At 47.3% G+C, this 27,346-nt stretch overlaps 1 protein-coding gene across 1 annotated transcript in view; it reads right to left on the bottom strand.

Moving 5' to 3' along the window:
* The window catches only part of ASS1 (argininosuccinate synthase 1), a 123,913-nt gene that overhangs the window by 38,817 nt on the left and 57,750 nt on the right, over window positions 1-27,346 (bottom strand). The window contains exons 8-10 of the mRNA XM_056860508.1: window positions 18,724-18,814; window positions 14,532-14,616; window positions 12,518-12,582 (exon numbers count right to left, since the gene is read on the bottom strand). Coding sequence (XP_056716486.1) covers window positions 12,518-12,582; window positions 14,532-14,616; window positions 18,724-18,814 — 241 coding nt within the window. The remainder of the gene's footprint in view (window positions 1-12,517; window positions 12,583-14,531; window positions 14,617-18,723; window positions 18,815-27,346) is intronic.

The raw sequence follows: 27,346 nt of genomic DNA, 5'->3' as shown, positions 1-27,346 counted from the left end.
AGGACTCAGCGTCACCCAATGAACATCAAGGGCAGTAGACTGCTTCTTCTCAGAGCACATTGTGAAGTTATGGCATTCACTGTTGCAAGATGTGATTGGGGCTACTAGTGTAGATTGCTTTAAAAGGGGAGTGGGTAAGACAAATGCAGCCCTGACCTGGACAGCCCAGGCTAGCCCGGACTTGGCAGATCTTGGATGCTAAGCAGTGTCAGCCCTGGTTAGTACTTGGAAGGGAGACCACTAAGGAAGCCCAGGGTCTCTACATAGAGGCAGGCAATGACAAACCATTTCTGCCTTGCCTTGAAAATCCTACGGGGTCACCTTAGGTCAGCTGCGACTTGATGGCACCTTTCATCACCACCACCAAGAGAAATTCATGGTGGACAGAACCAGCGATGGCAATTAGCCAGGTTCAGAGGCAGTGTGCTGTCGAATACCAGACACTAGGCAGGGGCAGACTGGCCCTAGAGGGACTCTGGTGGCCAGCAACCAGCTCAGTCAAGCAGCCAGCCTGCCCCTGTCGGGCAAGGGATGAGCTGACCCACCAGGTAAAAACACACCCACTGCCCACGTTGCCACAACCTGAGACCAAGCCAAAAGGAGCTTTGTAGAGCTGCCACCCCTGCAAAAACCATGGGGGCAAGCTTGCTTCAGGGCTGTTTTAGTGTCCTCATCAGCTTCTGATGCCAAGGGCAAGATGGGGCGGGGGCTGTCTCTGTCGTCCCTTGCCTGCAAGCTTCCATCTGGCCAATGCTGGAAAGAAGGTGGGTCTTGAGGGACTTTGGGCCTGATCCACCAGGCCCAAGATCAGTAAACAAGTGGGTGAGGACTAGATACCTTGAAAGAAAATTCTGTCCCATAGTGGCCCACCCACTAGCCATGTTCAGATGGAAAATCACTTGGACTTGTCAAATCCTGATGGCCGTCAGATCCTGATGGCCGTCAGACCAATTTTCATGGCTGCAGAATCATCAAGGAGTTCAAAACTGAAAAATGTCCTAGCCTGGTCACTGCACTGGAAAGACTGCTCAGGCCATAAAGCCAAATAGCTGGGGGTGGCGAGGGGAATCTTTTCTGTAGGGAAGACTTGCTGAGAGAACGGCATTTCAGGAAAGAAGGATGGGGGAGGAGGAAAAGGCCAATGAAGCAACCCCACCCCAGCGGAGGCCTTTCTCCCTTCAGCTTTTTCACAGCCTGGCAGCCCTCCCACTTTCAGTCCAGGTGAAGTGGCCGGCCAGAGGCAACAGGAGAAGACCAGCGGGTGAGCAGTAGGTGTGGGGAGGCGGGGGAGAAGGGGAATATGTTTTTCCAACCTGTTTGAGTGCCCCCTTGCAATACTGAACATAAATCCTGAAGGGGGGGAGATGCTAAACCCGAAAAGACACGTGGCAAGAAAAGATGCTTCCGCTCTGTAAAGTCATGCAACAGTCTTCAGCCATTCCAATTAATCTGTCTGCTCCTTTCCTCAGAAGGTGTTAAAGTTAATTTGGGCTGACAAAAAGCTTGGTTTTGTGCGTGTGCGTAGGAGCTTCCACCCACCCTGGCCCCCCTCCTTTCCCTACACTTTACTCTGAAAGAGAAAAGGCGCATAGAATGGATTATGCCCCTCCGTCTATCTTTTATCCCCCCCCCTTTTTTTCCTCTCTCTATAATATTTTGTTTGATTTGTGACAAGAACCTGAAGGTAAAAAGACTGCGGCTCTGGAAGCCTCCCCCCCCCTTGACAGTCAAAGTACGAACTGCTACTTGAAGGGGAGAGGAAAATGACAGGCGCTCTTCCTGCGTTGCAGAGCAGGAGACAAGAGACACCTTCAAAGTGACACTCCTGCCGTCTCCAAGTGTCTATTTTCATCTCCCCGTGTTTACAGGAAAAAGACAGAGGTGTCAGCGATGCAGGCTCATGGCGTTTCAATCACGTTGTAATTGCTGCTGTGGGGGGAGGAGAGGAAGGGGGGGCTGAGAAACGAAGTGGACCAGGAGGGGGGAAACAGAAGGGAGGGGGACATAGTGACAGCTGCCACTATTTAAAAATTTCTGATTTGTAACCTCTGCTGTCTGTTCACCTCCAGCAGATCCGTTTTGGCCGATTCAGTGGTGCTCCATTGGGATCTCTGTAACACGCCAAAGCCACTGGTGTTAATGCCGGCAGACTCCAAACAACGGAAAGGGGAGAAAAGCTTGCCCTCGTGTGCGGGCCCAACTCATCTTCCCTTGTGGAACTCAACGAAGTGGCGCACGCAGGGTCCCGGCAGAGCGGATGGGCCCTTGAACTTAGTGGGGAACTGCTGCAGGGGCCCCTGCCCTGGTAGGCAGGAGGAGGCTGGTCCAAGAGGCCCTTCCACTGCTGGCAGCACAGCAGGGTCTACTCAGCTCAGATCCAGTCCGTGTCAACAATGACAATGGGTGTACACTTGTTGAGGCAGCATGGTGTAGTGGTTAAGAGTGGCAGGCTCTAATCTGGAGAACCCGGTTTGATTCCCCACTCCTTCACATGAAGCCTGCTGGGTGATCTTGAGCTAGACACAATTCGCTCTGAACTCTCTCAACCCCACCTACCTCAGAAGGCGCCTACTGCGGGGAGGGGAAGGCGATTGTAAGCTGCTTTGAGACTCTTTAAAGGTAGAGAAAATAATAGTGGGGTATAAAAAACTAACTCTTCTTTTTCTTCTACTGTCACTGTGGCTCGGGTCTGAGCAAACCCGCAAATCTTTTTGTAAGTATTCTTTGAGAAGGAATAGTATTTGGTGTGTTTGGGGAAAAGAATTCCCTCCCTTCCCCTCCATTAGGCCCCAGAGCTGGCAAAAAAAAGAGAGAAAATTGGTCCCATTGAGAGACACCCTGAAGGAGGGTGCAGGAAGACAATCCCTTCTGTGGGTAGTTTTGGGCAGTTGGCATCTCCAGAATGAGGCAGGTCTTTGTGTGTACTGAGTTAGTGAAAAAAAAGAAAAAGGACCGAGTGATGCAAAGACTGATGGTTTCGGGGCCAAAGTGCATTAGGAGCTCCTGTTTGACACTCCCTGTGATGGTTAAAACATTAATTCTCAGGCATGTGGGAGCTTCTGTAGGCCTGAGAATTAACTTCTTTAAAAAGCACGGGGAGTGCCAAACATGTAGCCCTCCAGCGCACGTCTGCCTTCGCCCTTAGACACAATTAGGAGCTTGCAGGACACGTGAGGTGGTGCATCAGCCTACTGGCTACGAGGCCAAGTCTTTGGTGCAAATCTTGCTGATGAACTCACTAGGTGGCTTCAGGTGAGCAGCTCTGTCCCCATCCCCCACCTGCATTTCAGGAATCACAATACTACAGACCTACCTTAGAAGTCCGTTGCAAAGGTTGCTACTATGTCGGGATCTGAAAAGGTATTTTGCTGAGCAAAGAGGGAGAAGGATCTTCCCTCAGACCCCTGAAAAGGCTACAATGGGAACCTGTTCTGTGAAATGGAGGCTCCAGTGAGGAGCGGAATCAGGTACAATCCCTTTATTTTATTTATTTAAAACGTTTTTATGCCATCTTTCCACCCAATCAGGGTCCCCGAGGTGGCACCCACAAAAACATTAAAACATTTGTACAATAAAAACAACATCTAAAATTATAAAATAATTAAATAAAACACATAAGAAACAATATCAGAGGAGGGCCAATAACCAATATTGGGGATATGCCTAACAAGACAAAAACAGTCTCCACCCACTGGCAGAAGACACCGATAGAGGGAGACGGATTAGGGCTCCCTGGGGAGGGAGATTCTTCTCCCCCTGGTGCCGCAGAAAAGCTGTTGGGATCCAAGAAGGATGTGAGTTTTGCTTATAAAAGGCAGGAAACAAAACCTATAATATTTGTTTATAAATATTTGAGGTCGATTAATAAATATGGTATGCAGAGTTTCAGGAAAGAATGGAATAAGAAGCTAGATCACTCTGTTTTGCCAAAGCAATGGGATATGGCCTTAAAATTTATACCTTCTCTCTCCATGGCTCTTAAGTTGGGACTTATTCAGCAAAAAATTATGTTTAGGATACCACAGTGCCTCTTTAGCAAAGGACTGGATAAAGTGTCTAACTGTTGGCATTGTAACTCACAGAATGCATCCCTTAGACATATGCTTTGGGCATGTCCAGTCATTCAATTTTTTGGGAAGAGGTTATTACATCATATCAATTTCGTATCAGAATGTTCACTGATTGTTGAGGATGCTTATGTACTTTTAAACTATCTGCTCAGCTCTTGGAGGCTACACGATAGTCAATAAAAATGGACCCTCCATGCTAAAAGAGTCATATTACTATACTGGAAAGATATAAGGCACCTCCAGTAAATCAATGGATTAAGAACCTTAGGACTTGATCAATATTTGAATGTATGGCATACAGAAGGCAATTGCATATGAACTTATTTTTAGATATCTGCAAACCATTTCTAGAAACGTATGTGTAGATCTGTCACCACCACTGTTGTTATATTTTTGTCTTTTCTTTTTTAACTTTAGTTGCCTGGATTTAAAGTTTTTTCCCTGTTTCTTCCCCCCCCCCCGTTTTTTTTTAAAGAAAGAAAGAAAGAAAGAAAGAAAGAAAGAAAGAAAGAAAGAAAGAAAGAAAGAAAGAAAGAAAGAAAGAAAGAAAGAAAGAAAGAAAGAAAGAAAGAAAGAAAGAAAGAAAGAAAGAAAGAAAGAAGAGATTAGTTCCTTTGGCGAACATGGCTGATTTAGAGGGTGGACTCTATGGCATTATACCCCACTGAGGTCGGTCTGCTCCCCAAAACCCACCCTCTCCCAGCTCCACCTCCAAAATCTCCAGGAATTCCCCAACCCAGAGATGGCAACCCTAACTACTGGCCCATCCCTGTAGGCTATGGAGGCAAAAACGTCTTGTGATCTGTTGTTCTATCTAGTCCAGTACTGTCTCCTCCAACAGGCCGCTGCTCTCTGCTCTCGGAGTCCCTTCCAACCCGAGACTGAACCCAGAGGAATCTTCTGCAGGCAAAGCCTCCGGCCCCTCCGTGAGACCTGAAGCAGGAACCTGCTGATTTACAGCTCTGCCTCGTAGCTCCGTTCGCTCACCTGCCTCAGCCATTGGAAGTTTGGGAAGCATGGCATTTCAGTCCTCCTTGCTTTGCTTAAACCCATCTTTTTAATCAAAATGAGAGCAAATATTATGATAGGGCTTCCTCGCAAACTATCGCTTTCCTCCCCCCTCCCTCCCCCCTCTCTTCTCCTTTCAGCTCAAGGAAGGTTGGAATTCCTTACTGCCGTATTATCGGAAGAACCCAGGAAGCAGAGAGCAAAATCATTTGATTAAATGAATTTGATTGTGATGATCTATTTTTTTAAAAGCCATCAAAATATGCTTATGATTTGTGGAACAATTTACCAGAGGCAGTTTCTTGTTTCATTTCACTTGTTTGAAAAGAAGTTCACTGGCTTGCTCTGGTGACCACGAAATGCTGCATACAATACCGGGTCCCCACAGAACTGTCAAGTGCTTCTTCCACGTTTGGTGGCAAATAGCATCTCTCTGCTTTGATTTAGCACACAATCTCAGGTGTATGGAGGCTTCCAGGTTTTTCTCATCCCATTTCCTACCTGGGCTATGGAGTTCCAAATGGTCTAGGCTTGCTTCTGAAAGGGAACTGATGGATCAGGGGCCCTCTATGGTTCATTTTTTTTATTTCCAAATTTTACACAGAAGAGTAGGCACAGGAAGTTTACTGAATCCTTTGGTTCCCTCAGTCCCTATCCATCTTTTTCTCTTCTGTGCCACTGAAACACCAGTGCTAATGACTAAACTTTGCAATTGCAATCCTGAGGCAGTTTTACAGTACATGCAGTTTTATTGAGATTTTTTTGTAGTGTTTAAGTAATGTGCAATGTGCAGCGAGAAATAAATGCACACGGCACAGTTTTTTGTGTGGCATTTAGGCGATGTGCAGAGACATAAATGCACATAGCACAAAAAGAATATTAATGCAATCCTGTGTACAATCTCACCAAGATTGCTTTTCTGCAGTGTTTTATCAATGTGCTCATCACTAACATGGGAGAGGGAGATACAAGTGATCTGACTGCATGGAAAACTGCCCTAAGCTATGCCTACTCCAATTCAGTAATTAATTTTAAATATCTATCCTTCAAGGAGCTCAAAGCAGTGTACATTATTCTCCACTCCTCCATTTTATCCTCACAGCAACCTTTTGAGGTAGGCTAGGCTGAGAGAGTGAGATCCACAGCAGAGTGAGGATTTGAACCTGGCTCTGCCCACTACCTCACACTGGCTGGTACAGATTTTAGAGATTCTCCTTCATCAATCCAGTCTCGTGCAGTTGACAGAACGAGATATACACTGCATTGAAAGCAGTGTGGATGAACAACATGCACCTCTGGCAGAGGCGGATCTACTGTGAAACTAATGAAGCTTAAGCTTCAGGGCCCCTAATCCCGGAGGGGCCCCCTGAAGCAACTTTTTTTTAAATGAGTGAATTTCTCAACAAAATCGATGGAGTTTTTTTTAGTGATAGAATCATAAGCCAATGGGTTGAAGTCCTTAATATTGACCTTAGAATATGCTCGAAGACCCATTTCATGTGGCCTCAAAATGTCCCTGTTATTGGTCAAATTTCAAAATTTTCTCGGGGGCTTGCAGTGCCCAAACCATCAGCTGTAAGGGCTCTCTGAGCTCATCAGAATCTATTCATAGCCTACATTTTGGCAGCTGGATCCTCAAATCCTTCGCTGGTGCACGGCTTAATAGTTCTGTAGTTTTATTTCATCACTGTATGGCCCATTTTCAAGGACTCCACCCCACCACCCTATTCTTTGCCATTTGAGCCTCGATGTCCTTGCAAGGGCCGCAAGGGCCTTTGGACCTTGTTGGGTGTTGCCCTATTGTTGCTGGTTGCAAAGGGGGACCCATAACAGTTCAAGCTTCAGGGCCCCAAAAATGTAGGTCCGCCACTGACCTCTGGATACACAGATGATGCCTCTGTGCACCCGGAATCTGCGCCCTACGTCCACGTTCTTCTTCTACCACATTTCTTTATCCTATCCTTCCTCTGAGGAGCTCAGGACACTGCACTTTTAAATCTCAAAACAGCCCTGTTTGGAAGGTTAATCTGAGAGACAGTGACTGGCCCACAGCCACTCAGGAGCCAGCGTGGTACAGTGGTTAAGAGTGGTGGTTTGGAGTGGTGGACTCTGATCTGGAGAACCGGGTTTGATTCCCCACTCCTCCACATGAAGCCAGCTGGGTGACCTTGGGCAAATCACACTCTCTCAGCCCCACCTACCTCACAGGATGTCTGCTGTGGGGAGGGGAAGGGAAGGTGATTGTAAGCCAATTTGAGTCTCCCTTAAGTGTTAGAGAAAGTCGGCATATAAAAAGCAACTCCTCCTCCTCCTCCTCTTCTTCTTATTCTTGGAATTTCCTGGTTGAAGGCGCGTTTGAACTCAAGCCAACACGGTCCTATACTGCACCACACTGATTTCTCTACACCACATAATCTTTCACTGTGTAATTACTCGCCACTTGGAGTAGATTTGGCCCCAACATTGTTCGGCATTGGTGGGCTATGAAATGACCAGTGCAGTGTGGTCACCTGGGGCCCAGAGATGCTCAAACAAACAAATTGGGATGAGTTCCCTCCTCCACTCCCAGTATTCTTAGTGAGGGCAAAAGGCTACTTCCTCTCATGCCCTTTTACATAGCCAGTTCTAACATGATACCATAATGCTACTGAGTTTATTTGAGGTGCTATATCCTGTCTTATCTGAAGTTCAATGCATCCTACAGTCAGAAGAAACAAAAACCCTACTAGTGCAATTAGAGTAACACAAGCTTTAAAAATCTATATGCTAAATAAAACAGCGTGGAGTGTTCGTCATGTGATCCCTGATTGGGTAGCATTGTGCAGGGAAGAAGCCCTTACACACTTAGAAATGGGGCCAAAACAACAGACAATCAAGGGAACAGTGGTTGTAAAGCAATGTGAAATAAATGTAAAGGGTAAGAACATAAGCACATGAGAAGAGCCCTGCTGGATCAGACCCTTGGTCCCTCTAGCCCACCATTCTGACTCACACAGTGGCCAACCAGTTCCTCTGGAGGTCCAACAACAGGGCACAGAGGCCCAGGCCTTCCCCTGATGTTGCCTCCTGCTACTGGGATTCAGAGGTTGACTGCCTCTGAACATGGAAGTTCTCTTTAGTCACTATGGCTAGTAGCCACCGGTAGAATCTGTCTAATCCCATTTTAAAGCTGTCTGTGACTGTGGACATCACTACATCCTCTGGCTGTGAATTCCACATGTTAATTGCTGGTTGTGTAAAGAAGTATTGCCTTTTGGAAATAAGGCTGGTGAATATTTTAACCCATCAGTTCTGAAAATAGCTCTGAACAGTACTAATTAAAACAATATATTGACCCATCATCCAGGGGATTTACAAACATAGTATTACAATGCAATGTGTCACTGTGATGTAAAATTCGGTCTGTTATTTCCCCCCCCCCATGGTCTCTCTATCACCCCCACTCCCCCCAGCCCCCACATCTGAGCCTTTGTTAAATATTAAATAAAGCAGAATGATATTTTTAAAACCCACTTATTTGTTGTAAGTATTCCTTTAAAAAATGAAATTAAATTCCACCACAATCACCGCAGCAACCCATTTGTTGATATAGCCCAGCAGTACCTCATGCATCAGCTTTCCAACGAAGTTCCCATAGCCTACTAGTTCACATCCTTTAAACTGGAGGGGCCAAGGACTGAACCCCAGACCTTCTGCGGCCCACTGCTGAACCCAGGATCACCTGCCTTCAATGGCCGCAGCTCTCCAGGATAGCAAGCAGAGGTCTGACATCCTCTTATCCGGAGGTCCCTCCCAGGGACCAGACCTTCAGCACGCTTTGCAGGCGCTCTGCCCCCGTTTATTCATCACAAACCTTTCTCTCTGCTGTGTGAGGCTGCCGTCGGTCTCCCACGCAAGGTCTACAATTGCTGGGTTTCAGCAGTGCCGCAGCATCAGGTGGGCCCGACCCGTTAACTTATTTCCGGGCAAACGGGACCGGAGGCACTACAGAACCCAGCCGAACTGCTGAACAGAGACAACCGAGGGGGCGAGGGTTCACGCCAAGGGCTCTGACGCCTCTCCTACCACCGCCTTCAGCTCTCAAAGCAGACATGAAAGACAATACTCGAGAACAGAATTATGAGAGATGGAGATCCTTTTATGAATTTATTAAAAATATCAGATAAAAGATCTAATTTAATAATTCAACTACTAGGAAAAAATATGTGTAAATATATATATGCGGAAGACAGTACTATAAAGAGGGGTAGAGATTGTTAAATATCAAAAAAGTGATATGTGTACAATATTATCTTCCCTTTCCCCACTGTTTCTTTTGTACGTCTATTTATAAATGAAAATAATAATAATAATAAAAAAACAGACATATTCCAAACATCGCTATCAGGTCTCCAGCCTTTTCAGGGCCTTCAGGAACTTTGTTAGGTGAGCCACTTGTCTAGGGGAAAGGGAACCTGACTAGTATCATGGTTAGAGTATCAACCTAGGACCGGAGGGACCAGGCCTGCAGAGGGTCAGCATGGTGTAGTGGTTAAGAGCAGCGGACTCTAATATGGTGAACCGGGTTTGTTTCCCCACTCCTACACATGAAACCAGCTGGGTGACCTTGGGCTAGTTACAGTTCTGTTTGAGCTCTCTCAGCCCCACCTACCTCACAAAGTGTCTGTTGTGGGGAGAGGAAGGGAAGGCAATTGTAAGCTGCTTTGAGACTCCTTAAATGTAAAGAAAACTGGGGTATAAAACCCAACTCCTCTTCTTTTTATTACATTAATGTAGTGGTTAAAAGTGGCGGACTCTAATCTGGAGAACTGGGTTCGATTCCCCACTCCTACACATGAAACCCACAGGGTGACCTTGGGCTAGTCACAATTTCCTTTGAACTCTCTCAGCCCCACTGACCTCACAAGGTGTCTGTTGTGAGGAAGGGAAGAGGATTGTAAGTTGCTTTGAGACTCCTTAAAGATAGGGAAAAGCAGGGTATAAAAACCAACCTTCTTCTTCCATCTGGTGAGAATTCTCTGTTCTGCAGTCATTGCTGCTGCGAATACAGCAGATGCACACGGGAAATGCAGCCTCCACACAGGAGAACTCTGCACTTCTTCCTCGAGCAACCACCATTTCCCTAACATTTCTTCCTCGCTGTGCTACTGGAGAGAAGCAGTGTGGTGCAGCAGCAAGAGCGTCAGACCCAGGTTCAAATCCCTACTCTGCCATGGAAGGTCACTGAGTGGCCTTGGGCCAGACACACACTCTCAGCCTAACCTACCTCACAGGGTTGTCGTGACGACAGGCTGGAGGAAAGGAGAATGATGTGAGCCGCTCTGGGTCTTAGGGAAGAAGGCGGGGCATAAATGAAGGAAATAAAATAAATATATATATAAATGGAGGGATTTGGGGGGGGGTTATATAAATAGTAATTACTGTCATGTCATATAGGAATTACTGTTTGTTTTTTAAGTCCTGTGGTAGGGAGTGCCACAAGCAGCTGACAGAAGGAAATTGGTGCCACTGTGGGTGGGAGTGTTGGGGGGCAAGAAAAGGCAGACACAGCTCCACTCAAGGGGCTTGTATCCTGCCCAGGGGGTGGCAACCAGGAAAGCAAAGGAGGACCAAGAGACTGCTGGCAGAGGCAAAGAGCTCGGGGTTGTGGAAACTGGCCTATCGGCTGGATCAGGCCGAACACCTAGAATGTAGAACAGGTAAGGTTGCCAACCTCCAGGTACTGGCTGGAGATCTCCTGCTATTACAACTGATCTCCAGCCGATAAAGTTCCCCTAGAGAAAATAGCCGCTTTGGCCACTGGACTCTATGGCATTGAAGTCCCTCCCCTCCTCAAACCCCACCTTCCTCAGGCTCCGCCCCAAAAACCTCCCGCCAGTGGCGAAGAGGGACCTGGCAACCCTAAGAGCAGGACTGGCTGGCAAAGTCAACTGTCTTAGGTGGCAGAGGCCTTTCCTTGGGCTTAAGCAGTCCAGCTGCAGAAGGATGCAGGGTGGAAGAACCTGGCCCCAGGGTCGGGTCCAGTTGTTGGGGTGGGAGTTGAAGGCTGTAGTAGGCAGGAGCTGGGGGGTAGGCAGAGACTAGAGGGAGTGGCGGTGTGCAGAAAGGGAGTGGAAGGAGTGGCGTTGAACTCCTTAGTGGAAGAGCACGGGAACTGTGATGTTTTGCTGGCAATAAGGACGTATTTATGGCTCACAAGCGAGTCCAGTGCTTTTCCTGATGAGGTGGAAGAAGAACAGTTGGTTTTTATACCCCTCTTTTTTCTACCATAAGAATTCTCAAAGCAGCCTACAATCACCTTCCCTGCCCCCCACAACAGATACCTTGTGAGGCAGGTGGGGCTGAAAGAGTTCTGAGAGAAAGGTGACTAGCCCAAGGTCACTCAGCAGGCTTCATGCGGAGGAGCAGGGAATTGAACCCGGTTCTCCAGATTACAGTCCGCCACTCCTAACATCTATACCACGCTTGCAAAGAGAACACAAACATGCCTACCCCCTAGCTTGCTGCGGGCGCTGTGGCTTCAAGATCTGCGACCAACACCCTGAGCCACAACCAGAACTACACTTTCCATCCAGAACACCTGGTTTGCTCTTCCCAAAAAGATTAGAGCAAAGCAGGTGCAGGAAAGAGCATACCAGGGAAGACGAAAGGACAGTTATGGCACAACATCGTGTTGATGTTCTTAAAAAATGCTGAAGTTTGGAAGCCAAAGTGTGTGTGTGTGTGGGGGGGGGGGGAACAGACTCCCTGCAGAAGCAGCTTTGCATTCAAATTCCTACTCACCTGTAACGCTCACTGGGTGATCTTCTAGTTACTTTCTCCCCCTCTCTCAGCCTAATCTATCTCATACGGTTAAGGTTAAGTTAAATGAGGGAGGGAAGTGCAGAGCCCTGCTTGAATTGGATTGATAGAGAGATGGAGGGATGGAAGAAGCAGTGATGCAGCCCACAAAAGGAGGAGAGACACAGAACTCATGAGAACCATTCCAGAATCCTTTCTGCCACCCGAGGGATTGAGGGGTCATTCTGGTTGTGCAGCGTCTGGCTGCATGGGACATGTTGTTTCTGTAACGAGGCACAACCAATGGCAGCTTTGGCTTTTGTTTGGTGGCATTCACACCTGAGAAACTGCCTGCCTTGATCCCATCAAATTCAAGGTAGACTCTCAAGGGAACAGAGCCATCAAACGTATCTGGGGCACAACTTTTTTTCCGCAGCCGGCTTAGAGCGACCCCGTAGGGTTTTCAAGGCAAGAGACAATAACAAAGGTGTTTTGCCATTGCCTGCCTCTGCGTAGCGACCCTGGAATTCCTCGGTGGTCTCCCATCCAAGTACTAACCAGGGCCAACCCTGCTTAGCTTCTGAGATCTGATGAGATCAGGCTCGCCTGGGCTATCCAGGTCAGGGCAGGGCACAATTAGAAGAGAATAAAACTCTTACCTCTAGACTTCATCCCAATAAACCGGTTTTCCACTATGTCAATGCGCCCAACTCCATGCTTGCCGCTGCAGAGAAAATGAGTCATGGGTCTTATTAACTGGCACACAGGAAGCACTGAAAATCACAGGAACGCAAACATCTCATGGGTCTCCCCATCAAAGCCCCAGCAACTGCTTTCCGCTTTTTGGGGGTTGGGGATCATGGAACTACACATACGGCATTTGTCATCCCCAAGGTGACTTTTAACATGGTTCAGACAAATTAATGAAGAATGTGCCTATCTTTGGCTGTTGGCCGAGACGACCCACATTCTCTTGCATACATTTTTATCCCGCCCTTTATCCTTCATACACAAATTCCCTTCCTCTGTTTTATCCTTGTGAGGTAGGTGAGGCAGAGAGGCCGTGACTGTCCCGAGGTCAGCCGGAAAACTACATGGCTGAGAGGGGATAACACTGCTTTGAATTTATGCTTTGAGCCTGGTTCTTGCCAATAAGTGAAACCTCCTTGTTCAGAAGCAGTATATCTCTGAGTACCCGATATTGGAGGCAAATAACAGGCATTGCTTGCAAGCTTCCTAAGCGGGCTTCTGTTTTTATGATGCAGGACCACGAAACGCTCGACTAAACAAACCCTTTGCCTGATCCAGCAAGGAAACCGTGACATATCTTAAGACAAGGGTTTCCAACATGGTGCCCATAGGTGCCATCGCGCCCACTGGCAACTTTTCTGACATCCACCAAGGGCTTTTCGAAAGCAGACGTGGCCAGGTGGGGTTCTTCTGACTGGCCACTGGAGATCTGATTGGTTGTGCAGACTTTTTAAAAGTTGCTTCAGCAGCAGCACAAGGATCTTCACTCTGTGACTCAAGATAAGCTGTACGTAGGCATGGAAACTATTTTAAAACAATATGCCCATTTAAAAAGGCATCCTGTTAAGCAAAGCTTCCACCTGAGGTAGTATTAGAATTATGCATGATCTCACTGTGACATGGTGTGGTTGGCTCTGCCCTCCGTGGCACCATTTTGTGGATGTGCCCACCACCTTCTGTCAGAATGCCAAAGGTGCCTGCAGACTCAAACAATTGGTAGGGTTGCCAGCCTCCAGGTCCTAGCTGGTGATCTCCCGCTGTTACAACTGATCTCTAGCCAATAGAGATCAGTTCACCTGGAGAAAATGGCTGCTATGGCAATTGGACTCTATGGCATTGAAGTCCCTCCCCTCCACAAGCCCCACCCTCCTCAGGCTCTGCCCCAAAAACCTCCTGCCGATGGCAAAGAGGGACCTGGCAACCCTAACAATTGGGGACCCGTGCCTTAAGAGTTCACACAGGATAGTGGGCATTTTTGAGAGGGTGTTGTGGTGAGAAAGGCCCCCCTGGGGAGCAGCATCGTCTTTTCCGGCTGTCAGTGGTTTTCCTAGGTCTCCTGGCCAGAAGGGTCTTTCCCATCTCTTGCAACTGGAGCTCTTTAACTGAAGGCACAGGGAACTGAACCCTGCTACACACAAAACCATGGTTGCTTCGAGCTCTTGAAATAACAGCAGGTGTGCAAGAGCCTGGCCGTGTGCGCACAGGTGTGCAAGGCATCAGGTTGCCAACTCTGATTGGGGAAGCACCTGGAGGGTTGGGGGATGAGCCTCGGGAGGACAGGGATTGGGATGGGAGGGTCCTCAGCAGGGTATGATGCCATACAGCTAGGGTAACCAACCTCCAGGTACTAGCTGGAGATTTCCTGCTATTACAACTGATCTCCAGCCGGTAGAGATCAGTTCACCTGGAGAAAATGGCTGTTTTGGCCATTGGACTCTATGGCATTGAAGTCCCTCCCCTCCCCAAACCCTGCCTCCCTCAGGCTCCGCCCCCCAAATGTCCAGGTATTTCCCAACCCGGAGCTGCCAACCCAACATACAGCCCACCCTCCCAAGCAGCCATTTTCTCCAGGGGGACTGATATCTGTCAGCTGTGATCTCCAGGCCCCACCTGGAGGATGGCAAACCTAGCAGGGCAACTTACGCATTTTCGTTCAGGTAAAGAAAGAGCTCCAGGGCCGACTGGCGAGTGGTCCCTTCGCTGACATTCGTGACCTTGACGGGGACACCTGCAGAGAGAGAGAAAAGCAACCCTGAGCCAGCAAGGGGGGGGGGAGCCAGGAAACAGAGGGGTTGGGGGCCCAACTAGACTTTGCATCACCTTATTAATGTCAAGAGTACCTCTTGAAACATCACCTCCTGGGCGTTAAATAGATGTGACAGATATGAACTCTAAATAACTTCTTAAAAAGGCATGTCCGAGCTGCTTCGCTCAGAAGGCTTTAAAAGAAAGAAAGAAAGAAAGAAGCCCCTCGCACAATACCGGACTAAAAAAAAAAGCCTTGAGAGAAAAGAGAAATAAAAAAGGCAATAAAAATTCCCCCCATCCCACATACAGCTCCCCCTTCCAACCGCCCCCCCCCAACCCTCCCTTTTTAGAAGCCTGAAATTGCGGCTAAGGCCTCGACTAATTCAATTTCACGCTTGCTCATTGTCTCTGGGCCCCGGCACCTTCTGTTCCACCAGCCACTGGGGCCGGTGGAACAGCCCAGCAGCCAAAATGGAAGGGGGGGGGCGCGCAGGGCGGGAAGACGGAGGTGAAGGCAAGACACGCACCCGGCCCCTGCCGTGTCTCCCTGTCGGACAAACCCCACACATGTCGCCGGTTAGCCGTCTGACAAGGGTGAATGGGGACCCTGTCTCAGGACCAGGGATGAGGAGGAGTGGCTCCGTGCATGCATTAGTGCACCTATTGATTATTATTATTATTATTTAAAGGGTGATACGGACAAGAGAGGGGGACTTTGAGGGTGGGAGACCGGAGGTGGTGCCTGAATGGCGGGGGGTGGGGGGTGGACCCAGTCTCCCCCTCCCAAGTTATGTCAAATGAGCAAAAAAATGTATGCAGAAAAGACACAGAGGAGAGGAGGAGGGCAGCCGTGGGGGCCCACAAAAGGAAAAAAACCCACCTCGGTGAGCCCTTTTTGGAGCCTAATCTCTTCCATCTGCCTTCCTCATTATCATATAGGGCTATATCAATTGCTAATCAGGATTCAATGGCTTCCATTCTAATCTTTATTACCAAGGCATCCACTCAGGCCCGCTGTGTAGCAAAGGGTCCCTGTCAACTTCTCCATTCTAAACCCCTTTATATATATTTGGCTGGGCTGGGAGGGTTTATAAACTGGGCTGTAAATTACGATTAAATGTAAGCTCCGGCGATAATGAACCCTAAGTCTCTTTCTTGACAACGGACCTGCCACCGCCCCTTGTCGTCTCCCCCTTTTCGTTCTATTATCGTCTTTCGCCCGGCTCTTGGATGCAGCTCGCCTGGCAGAGCACAGGCATTGTCCGAGAAAGCCGCTTATCCTTTTTAAAATAGTTAATAATTAGATTAGAACTTCAAATAAATTAACTAGGGGGTAAACTGCAGTCTACGGGAAGGGAAGTGAGACACTGAGCAAGACACGGTACTTAAACCTCACCAGGTCTTTTCATAACATCATGACGGGGAGCTGGGTTTCCACTCACTGGAGTCGAAGGAGCATCCAAAGGCCTTCGTGCTACCAGCAAGTTAATTTATCTGAGGTTTAAATCAAATTATTAACTCTATTACAAAGAGTAAGCAAATGTCCTTGCTCCCTCATGTGACCGGCCTCCCTCAGCCAAGCAAAAGACACCAAGAGCAAGAGGAGACAGACGTCAGATGACGGACAGGGTGGCCGAGCAGGGACCTTGAAATTAAGGTCGTGAGAAATCATTAGACTTTCTCCTGAAAATGAATGTATGGACTGCTGTGGTGTGGCCATCTTTGGCATGCTCTGTGCAGTCTGGTCACCCTATCTCCAAAAAGGTATTGTAGAGCTGGATAAGGTGCAGAAGAGGGCAACCTAAAGGACCAAGGGTTGGCGTACCTTCCTAATGAGGAAAAGCTCAAGAGTTTGGGGCTTTTCAGTTGTGGGGGGGAAGTCAATGAATGGAAGCATGGTAGAGGTTTATTAAAACGAGGCATGGTGCACACAAAATGGAGAGAAAGAGAGAACTTTTTCTTCTTCTCCTCCTGTGATACCAGGACTCAGGGGCAGCCAATGATGGGCAGTGGATTCAGGATAGGCCAAAGAAAACACTTCTTCACACACGGCATAATTAACTTATGGAATTTTCTCCCACCAGAGATGACGCCGGCGATTAGTTCAGATTTTTAAAAGGGGAGTAAACAAAATCATGGGGGAGAATTCAAACAAAGGTTACTGGTTATGCTTTCTAGTTATTTTAGCCAGCGTGGTGTAATGGTTAAGAGTGGTGGTTTGGAGCAGTGGAGTCTGATCTGGAGACCAGGTTTGATTCCCCCCTCCTCCACATGAGCTATGGACGCTGATCAGGTGAACTGGATTTGTTTCCCCCTCCTACACGTGAAGCCAGCTGGGTGGCCATGGGCTAGTCACAGCTCTGTTAGAGCTCTCTCAGCCCCATCTACCTCACAGGGTGTCTGTTGTGGGGAGGGGAAGGGAAGGGGATTGTAAGCCGGTTTGAGTCTCCCTTAAGTGGTAGAGAAAGTCAGCATATAAAAACCAACTCTTTTTCTTTATTGATTTTTAAAATTAAAATGCCTTCTTATTTCAGGGCAGCATTGTCAGAGGCAGTCGTCCTCTGAATACCATTTTTGAGGGGGAGCAAACGATGGAGGGGGGCTGCTGCTTTTGTATCCTTACAAGCTTTTAGGCAGCTTTTTGCCAGCTGTTTGGGAAACAGCACGTCTTACAAGACATCATTTGATGTCATTTCATCGTGGTTCTTATGTACAAGGGTTGTGTCTGGAAGAACTGAATGTTTTCAGTACTGCAAAATGTGGCTAAAAGATTTACAGGGGTGGGCTTACCTGTGCGACAGGCTGGGCAATTGCCCAGGGCCCTAACCCAGGGGAGGGGGAGCAACAGCTGCTGGGGGCGATATCCTAGATGACCTACTAAAGAATCCATCCATTACTTCACCCCATAGATGGAATGAACAATTTGATAGTGTTGTCACCCATTTAGTTATTCCCTGACAGCAACAATTCAAACAAGAAATAGTTCCAGATGAACACAAGAAATAGTCCCAGATGTTTACCTGCCCTTTGGAAATGAATTTTTCCGCTCGTGCTCCTTGGTGGTATTTTTTTTAACTGACACCCACACATGATCAATCTAGCTAGCACTGTTTGTTGCTCACAATTATCAGACTGCAAACTGCAGTGCTTTTTTGAAGGGGGATGCATTGCAAAATTTGGAAGCTTTATTCTTGCTTAGAGTGGGTTGGGTGGGGGATAAAGGGGGTATGGGGCCCTATCCTTGACTTCTGCCTAGAGCCTTGGAATCACTAAGACTGCCCCTGAAGATTAAATCAGGTTCACTGGTAGGTCAGCTAGACAGCTTGTCACTGGTTCTCAGCTGAATGTGTGAATGGATTCTAATAGAAAACACGGTGATCAAGTGGATTTCTTTCTATCACATTTCCATCCTACTGTGCTTCTCATGAGCTCAAGATGATGGAGAAGAAGAGTTGGTTTTTATTTGCTGACTTTCTCTACCACTTAATGGAGAATCAAACTGGCTTACAATCTCCTTCCCTTCCCCTCCCCACAACAGACACCCTGTGAGGTAGGTGAGGCTGAGAGACTGTGACTAGCCCAAGGTCACCCAGCTGGCTTCATGTGTAGGAGTGGGGAAACAAATCCAGTTCACCAGACTAGCCTCCGCCACTCATGTGGAGGAGTGGGGAATCAAACCCAGTTCTCCAGATTAGAGTCCACTGCTCCAAACCACCACTCTTAACCACCATACCATGCTGGCTCTCATAGCATACATGGATAGCATACATGGTTTTCCTCTGTGTTACCCTTACAACAACCTTGTGAGGTAGTTAAATTTGAGTGACCATCCCAAAGGTACTCAGTGAGCTTCACAGCTGAGTAGGGATTTCAACCCAGGTCTGTCTGATCCTCGTCCAACACTCTTACAAAGCACTGGCTGGTAGGCATGTAGGCAGCCAAGGCTTTAGTTTTGTCTTTGACAGCGCTCATTCACATGTTCAGTCTCATTCAATGATGGATGTGCTGGAGTGAACCACACACAGCACTTCCAAAGGGCAATTGATTGCAAGGGAAGGAGCAATCTTCACACCATCATTGTCCTTACCCTTCTTGAATTCAATCTCTAAGATGTCAGGAGTGTCGGGAGCTGCAGCAGGATCACTTGTCTTTGTATAGAGGCCAGGAGGTGCCTGCTTCTGTAGGGAACATTGGAAAAATTACAGTGTGCTCTTGTCCCTCGTTCTACATAGCCTGGGGCCAGCAAAAGTAGAGGCAGACAAAGGGTGCAATATTTCTGGGGCAGCGGGACCACTTTAAAAAGCTCCCTTGTTGTGCACTTTGTTTCTTCCCCAAGGTGAGCTCTGAAAAACTGGCTCTGAACATTTCTGCAGGGATCAGTTTAAACCAGGAAAGTAAAACTGGCTGAGGAAGGCACCTATTGGCTAGTGCTGTGACATCGTAACACATACCTAGTTCCTGAAGGAGTTTTACAACTGGTTTTTAAATGCAAGAATGGATGTTTAAATGAGTCAGTGTACGTCTGGTATTTTAAAAAGGAAAAAAACCTTGTGATACGAAAGAGGGGCAGCAGGTTCAGTGTTCAGTGTGTGTTGTAACACTGGGGCTCAGACACTGGGTGAAGAATTCACTGTGACTGCTATTTAGATCTTACATTTGAGTTCATTCACCCTCTTTTACTGCCTGGCCACAAATGCAGCATGGAAACGTAGTGTACCCCTCATACCTCCAGAGAGAATTCCAGTGTCTGTTTTGAACACAAGGAACCAAATAGTCCTTATGGCTGATTATATAAATTGTCAAAGTTGAAGACAATGCTTCCTGATGGTTCTGAGAAAAAAATTGGTGTCAGAGGGGATTCCGGGGATCAGGGCAAGAAGCTTCCATGCTTTTCACAGTCCCCCACCCTTGTCTACAGACCACAACCCCTCCTCCTCTGCCCTTGCATGCAGCCTGCCCAGGAATCCACATCCTCTTTCCCCATTAAATGTCTACACCTAATCAAGACAAAGTCCAGCTTAGCATGACTAGCAGTGTTTCACACTCTTATTCTCTCTTTTGAAAAGTGTTGATCACCTGCTAGCAAAAGGCTTGTCAATATGATGATCACAATTATCTATCACAAGGACCTGTTGTGGGATGCAGCATGCCTCCTTGTACACCTACAGAAATATTGCACACATCGGGTCCCTGCTGGAGAGAACACACCTACCTGGGGCTAGGAGGGTGGGCTTTGCCTTCATTTCAATGGTGACCATAAATGAAATAAATGACTTTCGCTCACGTGAGATGGAGATCCCAGCACTGAGAAATCAAGCCTACTCTATCTGAATAGCCCCACCTCTTCATTTGCACACTCCGGGTCCTACTTCTGGTCACCTTATGGTGGGAGTCCCACCATGGGACAGAACAAGCTTTCCTTTCCCTAGATTTAACAGTCATTGGCTATTAATCTGCCATTTTACACTATAAAGAGAAAAGTTGCCACAACTCTCATGCAATTCACCGATCTACTTGATAGCAGATAATGCAATATCAGCTTCTCAGAAAGTATCATTAGCTGTTTTATCCAGGGAGGGATATATTTATTTCGTGCAATATTATTTTGTGAACATGCTAAAACAATGTGGGCTAGGGAGTCTTCTTGATCTGGACAAAATGGAGAACTAGTTTTTATACACAGGTATACAATGCTTCATTTGCTGTGTAGCATCTTGGTCACACTGGATTGATGACCAATGGGATGCAGTGATGTGGCTTTCAAAAGCAAGGTTCCCAATGTTCTTCCAAACCAGTGTACATGTACTAGGATCCTCCCCTCCCATAATTGTCTCCAATAGTGGCCATTCCACTTGGACACATCAGAGGGAGAGGTAGGACAGTCACACGCCCGCCACTGGCCAACCTAGAAGGACCAAGTGCTGCTTGATTCCAGCCCTTCCCACCAGGTAAGGTTTCCCGCACCGCATCAGCAAATACCAGGGGGGGATAGTGCCTGGGCAGGCTGCAGTTTGGGAAGGATGTAATGTCACTTCATTGAGGGCACCCAATGAAGTTGATGGACAGTAGACTGAGGACAAAGGGAGTCACATAATTTATAGAACTCACTGGTGCAGGGTCTAGGGATGGCTTACAGCTTTAAAAGGGGATGAGACAAATTCATGGAAGAAAGTCCCATTAATGACTGTATTAAACCTCCATGTTTAAAGGCAGTGTACCTCACCAGGGGACAAAAAGGCAAGTCTTTGGCCTCCTTTCATGGCATGGGACAGGCCTTCCAGGGCACCTGTGAGGTCAACATGGAACACAGGATGCCAGGCGAGATAGAGCTGTGGTCTGCTCCAGCAGGAATCTCATGTTCTTCCATATGAGATCAGGTTGAACAGAGTCAACCCAGAGTTCCACCTGTTCAGTTTTACAAGCTCCCCTGGCTAACCTGTCACCTGGCCAGGTAACAGGAAGCCAATGCTGCCCCAACTGGCTCTATGAAACCTCAGCCTGCTCTTCAGTCTCAGCAACCTACCCTCTAGGGAGAAGGACCTGCCAGTCTGGATGCTTGCTCTCCCATTTGGTTTTCTCTTCTAGAAGTTGCCCACCTCAATGGGGCAAATAGTCAACTCCACAAGATCATTTGAAGCCAGGAAAACAAGGCAGAGATGAAGGTTAAATCCCTCCCCCCCCCAAAGAAAACAACTTGGGAGTGTGGATGACAGAACACCCAGTATCGGATCTATTATGGCCCTGAGCCCAGTCTGGTGGTGGTGGTGGCAGTAGTAATAGTAGTAGTAGAAGAAGAAGAGGAGGAGGGGAGGAGGAGGAGTTGGTTTTTATATGCCGACTTTCTCTACCACTTAAGGAAGAATCAAACCGGCTTACAATCTCCTTTCCTTCTTCTCCCCACAACAGACACCCTGTGAGGTAGGTGGGGCTGAGAGTGTGACTAGCCCAAGGTCACCCAGCTGGCGTCATATGTAGGAGGGGAGAAACCAACCCAACCTATGATTGCCCATTAGTCAGCAGTAGTACTAATTTGTTGTATGTAGACAGAATCTGGCTCATCACATTTTAATGGATCTGATGGTACAAGGCAGTGCATTGGCTACAAGCTGCAAAGGATCCTTTAAATAGATAAGAGACGGATCTAGTTGTGACCGCTGTGAGAACTGGAAAGAGAACCTCTAGAATTATGTCCCAGGTTGCAGGAAATAGCAACAAAGCAAGGATCCACTGGCTTGTTTACACACTGCTCTACAACATCTGGCCAGTGCCGTAGCAAAAAACATCTGCTGGATGCCAGCCACTATCAGGAAACAGGATGTTAAGTTGGAAGGTCCAGCAGACTGATCTAGACCATCAACCGGCATTTATGTCCTGGCTTATACCTGCCTACGCTCTGGCTGCCCTCTCTTCGAAAGAAGCTGTACACCAGAGTTAAACAAAGTTGAAGAGTTTGCAGATCCCTCCTATCCATGCATTCTTCCACGAAGACCCCTCTCATACAATGTGCTGCTGGTTTATTTCTTATCCAGCTTTTCAACCCCTAATTGGGTTCCTGAAGCAGCTCACATGAAAAGGGGAACTGTCCACTTTCTGCCCATCTGGATCTGGGCACAAAGGCATTGCTTTCTGCCCACCTGCTGATGACCCTATCAAGCAGCGGCCGGCTGCATGCCACTCATAAACAAGATAGGAATTTAACGACTTGGATTTGTTTGCATCATGTATGCAGAGGTATACTGCTTTTGTTCATGGAGGTTCCACTGAGCCACCGTAGCTTTCCCTCAGCCCCAGTGCTTATTCCTAGGAACATACCAGCTAGAACTTTTTTTGAAAGCTACCCTAAAAGCCGAGGACTGCAAAGGCAGCAAAACCCAACAAGAAGAGTTTCTGATGCCTTCAGAAGAGGAGAGAGGGAGGTAGAGACGGAGATGACTGGGAACAAAGGGCTAGGGAAATCAGACAATTTTTTCCCCTCAACTTGATCTCATCTTTTTCTTTGACGCCCCCACAGCTGGAGATAGAATAGCTATGGAGGAACAAGTCACGCAGGAAGAAAGTGGGACTTTGGCAGAGAGAAAACGAGAGCGAGGGAGAGGCAGAGCCCACACTCTCCCAGCGACCGAGAGACACAGTCTGCCGGGGAGAAATGGGGTTTATTCTGCACTGACCGAAAAACTAATGACTACCCTTGACCCCAGCAGGTGTTGCTGTCGAATGCGCTTTTTGACGGTGTCCCCGAGGTTAATACACCCAGGGGGGAAATAGAGGAACAAAGCAAAAACCCATTTCAAAACACATCAACCTTTATGTATATATTTTTTTCTCCCTCGCCCGATTTTATAGCACAGAGGTGTCTTATCTCTTAAAGCCGGGCCGGTGGAAAACGGCCACATTCCCATAATTAGTTTATGCCTCGGGCGCTTCTGATGAATTTTCACATTTGGAGGCTTGCAATAAGTGGAGGGCGGAGCAGAAACAACGGGTTTTTTTGGTTTTTTTTTTTAAGGAATCTCGCTCTGGGAAAGTGGAGCTTAATGCCCTTCTCCTGTTTGCAAGCTATGCAATTTAGCGGAATCCTGCTCTTAAGACAGGCCTACTGCACACGTGCACACGCACATACAACTCACACCCTGCTGCAAAGAAAGGCACAACTGAGAACTTCCATGTCTTCTATGCCCAAACAAAGAGCCGCTTAAAGCCACAAAAACCTGTTTGGTACAAGCACTCACAGGTGCCATTTTGAGATGCAGGTTGAAGACATTATGCAGAATCTACCCATAGTTGAAACTTCCAGACAAGGCCCCCGGCAGTCAGAAAGCATCCAGACCACCAACACCGATCCACTAAACCACATTGCTCTCCTTCGATTGCTCAACACTGGTTTGTTTTAGGGCTAAGGGGACAAGCATACGTGGAGGCAGGGTTGCCAACCTCCAGATATTAGCTGGGGATCTCCTGCTATTACAACTGATTTCTAGCCAATAGAGATCAGTTCACCCAGTGAAATGGCCACTTTGGAAATTGGACTCAATGGCATTGAAGTCCCTCCCCTCCCCAAACCGCGCCCTCCTCAGGCTCCGCCCCAAAAACCTCCCGCCGGTGGCAAAGAGAGACCTGGCAACCCTATGGGGAGGTGGGAGGGTCAGACCCCCCAGACTTGTATTTTAGCTTCAAAAATGCAGCTGGGGGGGGGGCTGATATTGAGGTTGTGGTTTCTAGGGAATGAGGAATTAACTGTACTTCCCACCTGCACCATTTCCATGATCAGAAATGACCCCCTCCCTGGGACTGCTTTAAGTCCCAGGAGGGAAAATAAGACAGGTTCAGCACAACCACCTGTCTTTTTCCTCTCCAACGGCTTAACACAACCTAGTAGGAAGAGCAGCTATTCTAACCAGGGATATTCTCAAATGAAGGGCTGCCAGCTCTGGGTTGGGAAATTTCTGGAGGCCTGGGTAAAGTTGCCAGGTCCCTCTTCGCCACCGGTGGGAGGTTTTTGGGGTGAAGCCTGAGGAGGGCAGGGTATGGAGAGGGGAGGGACTTCAATGCCATAGAGTCCAATTGCCAAAGCGGCCATTTTCTCCAGGTGAACTGATCTCTATTGGTTGGAGATCAGTTGTAATAGCAGGAGATCTCCAGTTAGTACCTGGAGGTTTACAATACAAAAAGGGGAGTGGTACCTGGAACACACATATATATACACAAAAAGTACCACTGATGCACTGGATAAGAAAGTTTTATGTAATTTCAAAAACGTGGTTTCCAACCTTTTGTTGGAAACCATGTTTTTGAAACCACGTAAAACTTCCTTATACAGTGCATCAGTGTTACTTTTTGTGTGTATATATGTGAGTGCCTGGAGGTTGGCAACCCTAGGCCTGGGGGAAGAGGCTGGGAGGGGCAGCGTTTTGGGAGGGGAGAGAGCTCAGCAGGGTTGCACATTGGGGAAGGGATGGCACATTGGGGCAATTACAAAACTTCCTTACTTCACATATCCACTTTTGGGGTCAAAACTGGCTGTGAGATCTTGGGGTCACAGTGGATAGATCAAGGAAAATGTCAGCTCCGTGTCCCAGTGAAATGGATGGGTAATAGGCAGCATCCTAAAGCTATTGCATAGATCTATGGTGCAGCCCTAGTTGGAATCCACTGTTCCATCCCAGCTACTCAGTCTTGAAAAGGGTATCTTACCGCTGGGATGGGTGCAGAAAGGGGCAAACAAAATGATCAATCAGCTAGAGAACCTTCCCCATGGTAGAAGACAAAAGAGGCTGTGGCTTTTTAGTTTGGGAACTAAAGAGTTCAGAGAGGGCATGGTTGAGATTTATACATTTAGGAATGATGTGGAAAGAGGGGACAAAAGGAAACCTTTCTCACTAGAATGTATCAGGGTGACCTGATGAAGCTGGTTGGCTCAGGACTGACAAAACCTTGTCATACAATGTGAAATTATCTAGTGAAACTCACTGCCAGGAGATGAGGGGCAGGGCCTCCAGTTTAGAATAATTACCTTACAGAGACATTGAACAAATTAATGGAAAGTCTGGATAGAGTTGTTAGACCCACAGATCATTATCCCTTCCTTCTTATTCATGTGGGAACAAACGATACTGCCTGGCACAGCCCAGAAAGTATTAAAAGGGACTATACAGCTTTGGGTAAAAAGGTGAAGGAACTGGGAGCACAGGTTGTGTTTTAATCAGTTCTTCCTGTAGTAGGCCATGGATTGGGAAGAGAACAAAAAATTCCGGAAATAAATGAGTGGCTGCGACGGTGTTGCCAGGAAAGGTTTGGTTTTTTGGACCATGGCTTACGCTACCTGGATAATGCTCTTCTATCGGGAAATGGTTTGCACCTCTCAAAGGTGGGTAAAAATGTGTTTGGCCACAGCCTTGAAAGCCTGATAAGGAGGGGTTTAAACAAAATCTTCCGGGGGAGCGAGACGTAAATTTAAAGCCTCAAGTGAGGACAATAATTGCAAATATAGATATGGACGATTTGCAGAGGGTAGCACATACGCAAGGAAAGACAGTTCACAAATGTAACAATGGGAGGGAGACAATCTTAAATAAGCTGCCAAGAAGAAGGACCTGTGGTCTAAGGTGTCTCTACACTAATGCACAGAGCATGGGAAATAAGCAAGATGAACTAGAACTTTTAATAGCAAAAAGCAAATATGATATAATAGGCATTACAGAAACCTGATGGGATGTGTCACATGATTGGAATGTATTAATTGAAGGGTATAACCTATTTCAGAGAAATAGACCAAATCGGAAAGGGGGAGGGGTAGCATTATATGTTAGGGATTATTACACCTGCGAGGAGATCCAGGACTTTAAAGCTGGAACCCAGCTTGAAACCATCTGGGTAAAAATTAAGGGAGAGAAAAATAGTGATGTCATTGTGGGGGTATATTATAGACCCCCAAGCCAAACTGACGAGTTAGATGATGCTTTCCTGGAACAGATGTCCAAACATTCAAAAAAGAAAGATGTAGTAGCAATGGGAGATTTCAATTATCCTGACATCTGTTGGAAGGCTAACTCTGCCAAAACAACTAGGTCCGACAAATTCCTCACTTCCCTTGCAGACTTCATACTCCAAAAAGTGGAAGAAGCGACAAGGGGAACAGCCATTTTGGATCTGATTTGAACCAATAATGATGACTTAGTTTATGGGGTAGAAGGAGTGGGATCTTTGGGTGGGAGTGACCACGTTCTCCTGGAGTTTGTTATACAGCAGAAAGGAGAAGCAAGAAATAGTCAAACATGTACTCTAGACTTTAAGAAAGCTGATTTCAATAAATTTAGGGAACTACTGGGTGTGATCCCGTGGGTGAGAATATTGAATGAGAATGGACTACATGTTGAATGAGAATGGAGCGTGTCCAGAGTAGGGCGACCAGAATGGTCAAAGGTCTGGAATCCATGCCTTATGAGGAGAGACTTAGGGAGTTGGGTTTGTTTAGTTTGGAGAAGAGAAGGTTAAGGGGTGACATGATAGCCATGTTTAAATATTTGAAGGGATGTCATGTTGATGAGGGAACTAGTTTGTATAGGAAGTATTTTTTCACACAACGCATAGTAAAATTGTGGAACTCCCTGCCCCAGGAAGTGGTGATGGCTGCCAGCTTGGAGGGCTTTGAGAGGGCATATTTATGGAGGAGAACCCCATTCATGGCTGTTAGTTAGAATGGATACTAGTCATGCTGCATACCTATTCTCTCTAGTATCAGAGGAGCATGCCTATTATTTTGGGTGCGGTGGAACACAGGCAGGATGGTGCTGCTGCACGCGTCTTGTTTGTGGCTTCCTGAAGGCGCCTGGTTGGCCACTGTGTGAACAGACTGCTGGACTTGATGGGCCTTGGTCTGATCCAGCAGGGCCTTTCTTATGTTCTTATGTTCTCTGTTGCTCCGGAGACTAGGACACTGAGTAATGGGTTTAAACTAACAGAAAAGTGATTCCACCTAAACATTAGGAAGAACTTTCTGACAGTGAGGGCTGTTCGATGGTGGAATGCACTGCCTCGGAGGGTGGTGGAGTCCCCGTCTTTGGAGGTCTTTAAGCAGAGGCTAGATGGCCATCTGTCAGGAGTGCTTTGATTGTGGGATCCTGCACAGCGGGGGGAGGGTTGGGGTCACTGGGGATGTGTGGGGAGGTAGTTGTTAATTTCCTGCATTGTGCAGGGGGTTGGACTAGATGACC

Source organism: Euleptes europaea, chromosome 14 (assembly GCF_029931775.1).
Source record: "Euleptes europaea isolate rEulEur1 chromosome 14, rEulEur1.hap1, whole genome shotgun sequence".
NCBI lineage: Eukaryota > Metazoa > Chordata > Lepidosauria > Squamata > Sphaerodactylidae > Euleptes > Euleptes europaea.
The sequence above is the reverse complement of the archived record's forward strand: the minus strand, read 5'-3'. Positions and strand labels throughout refer to the sequence as shown.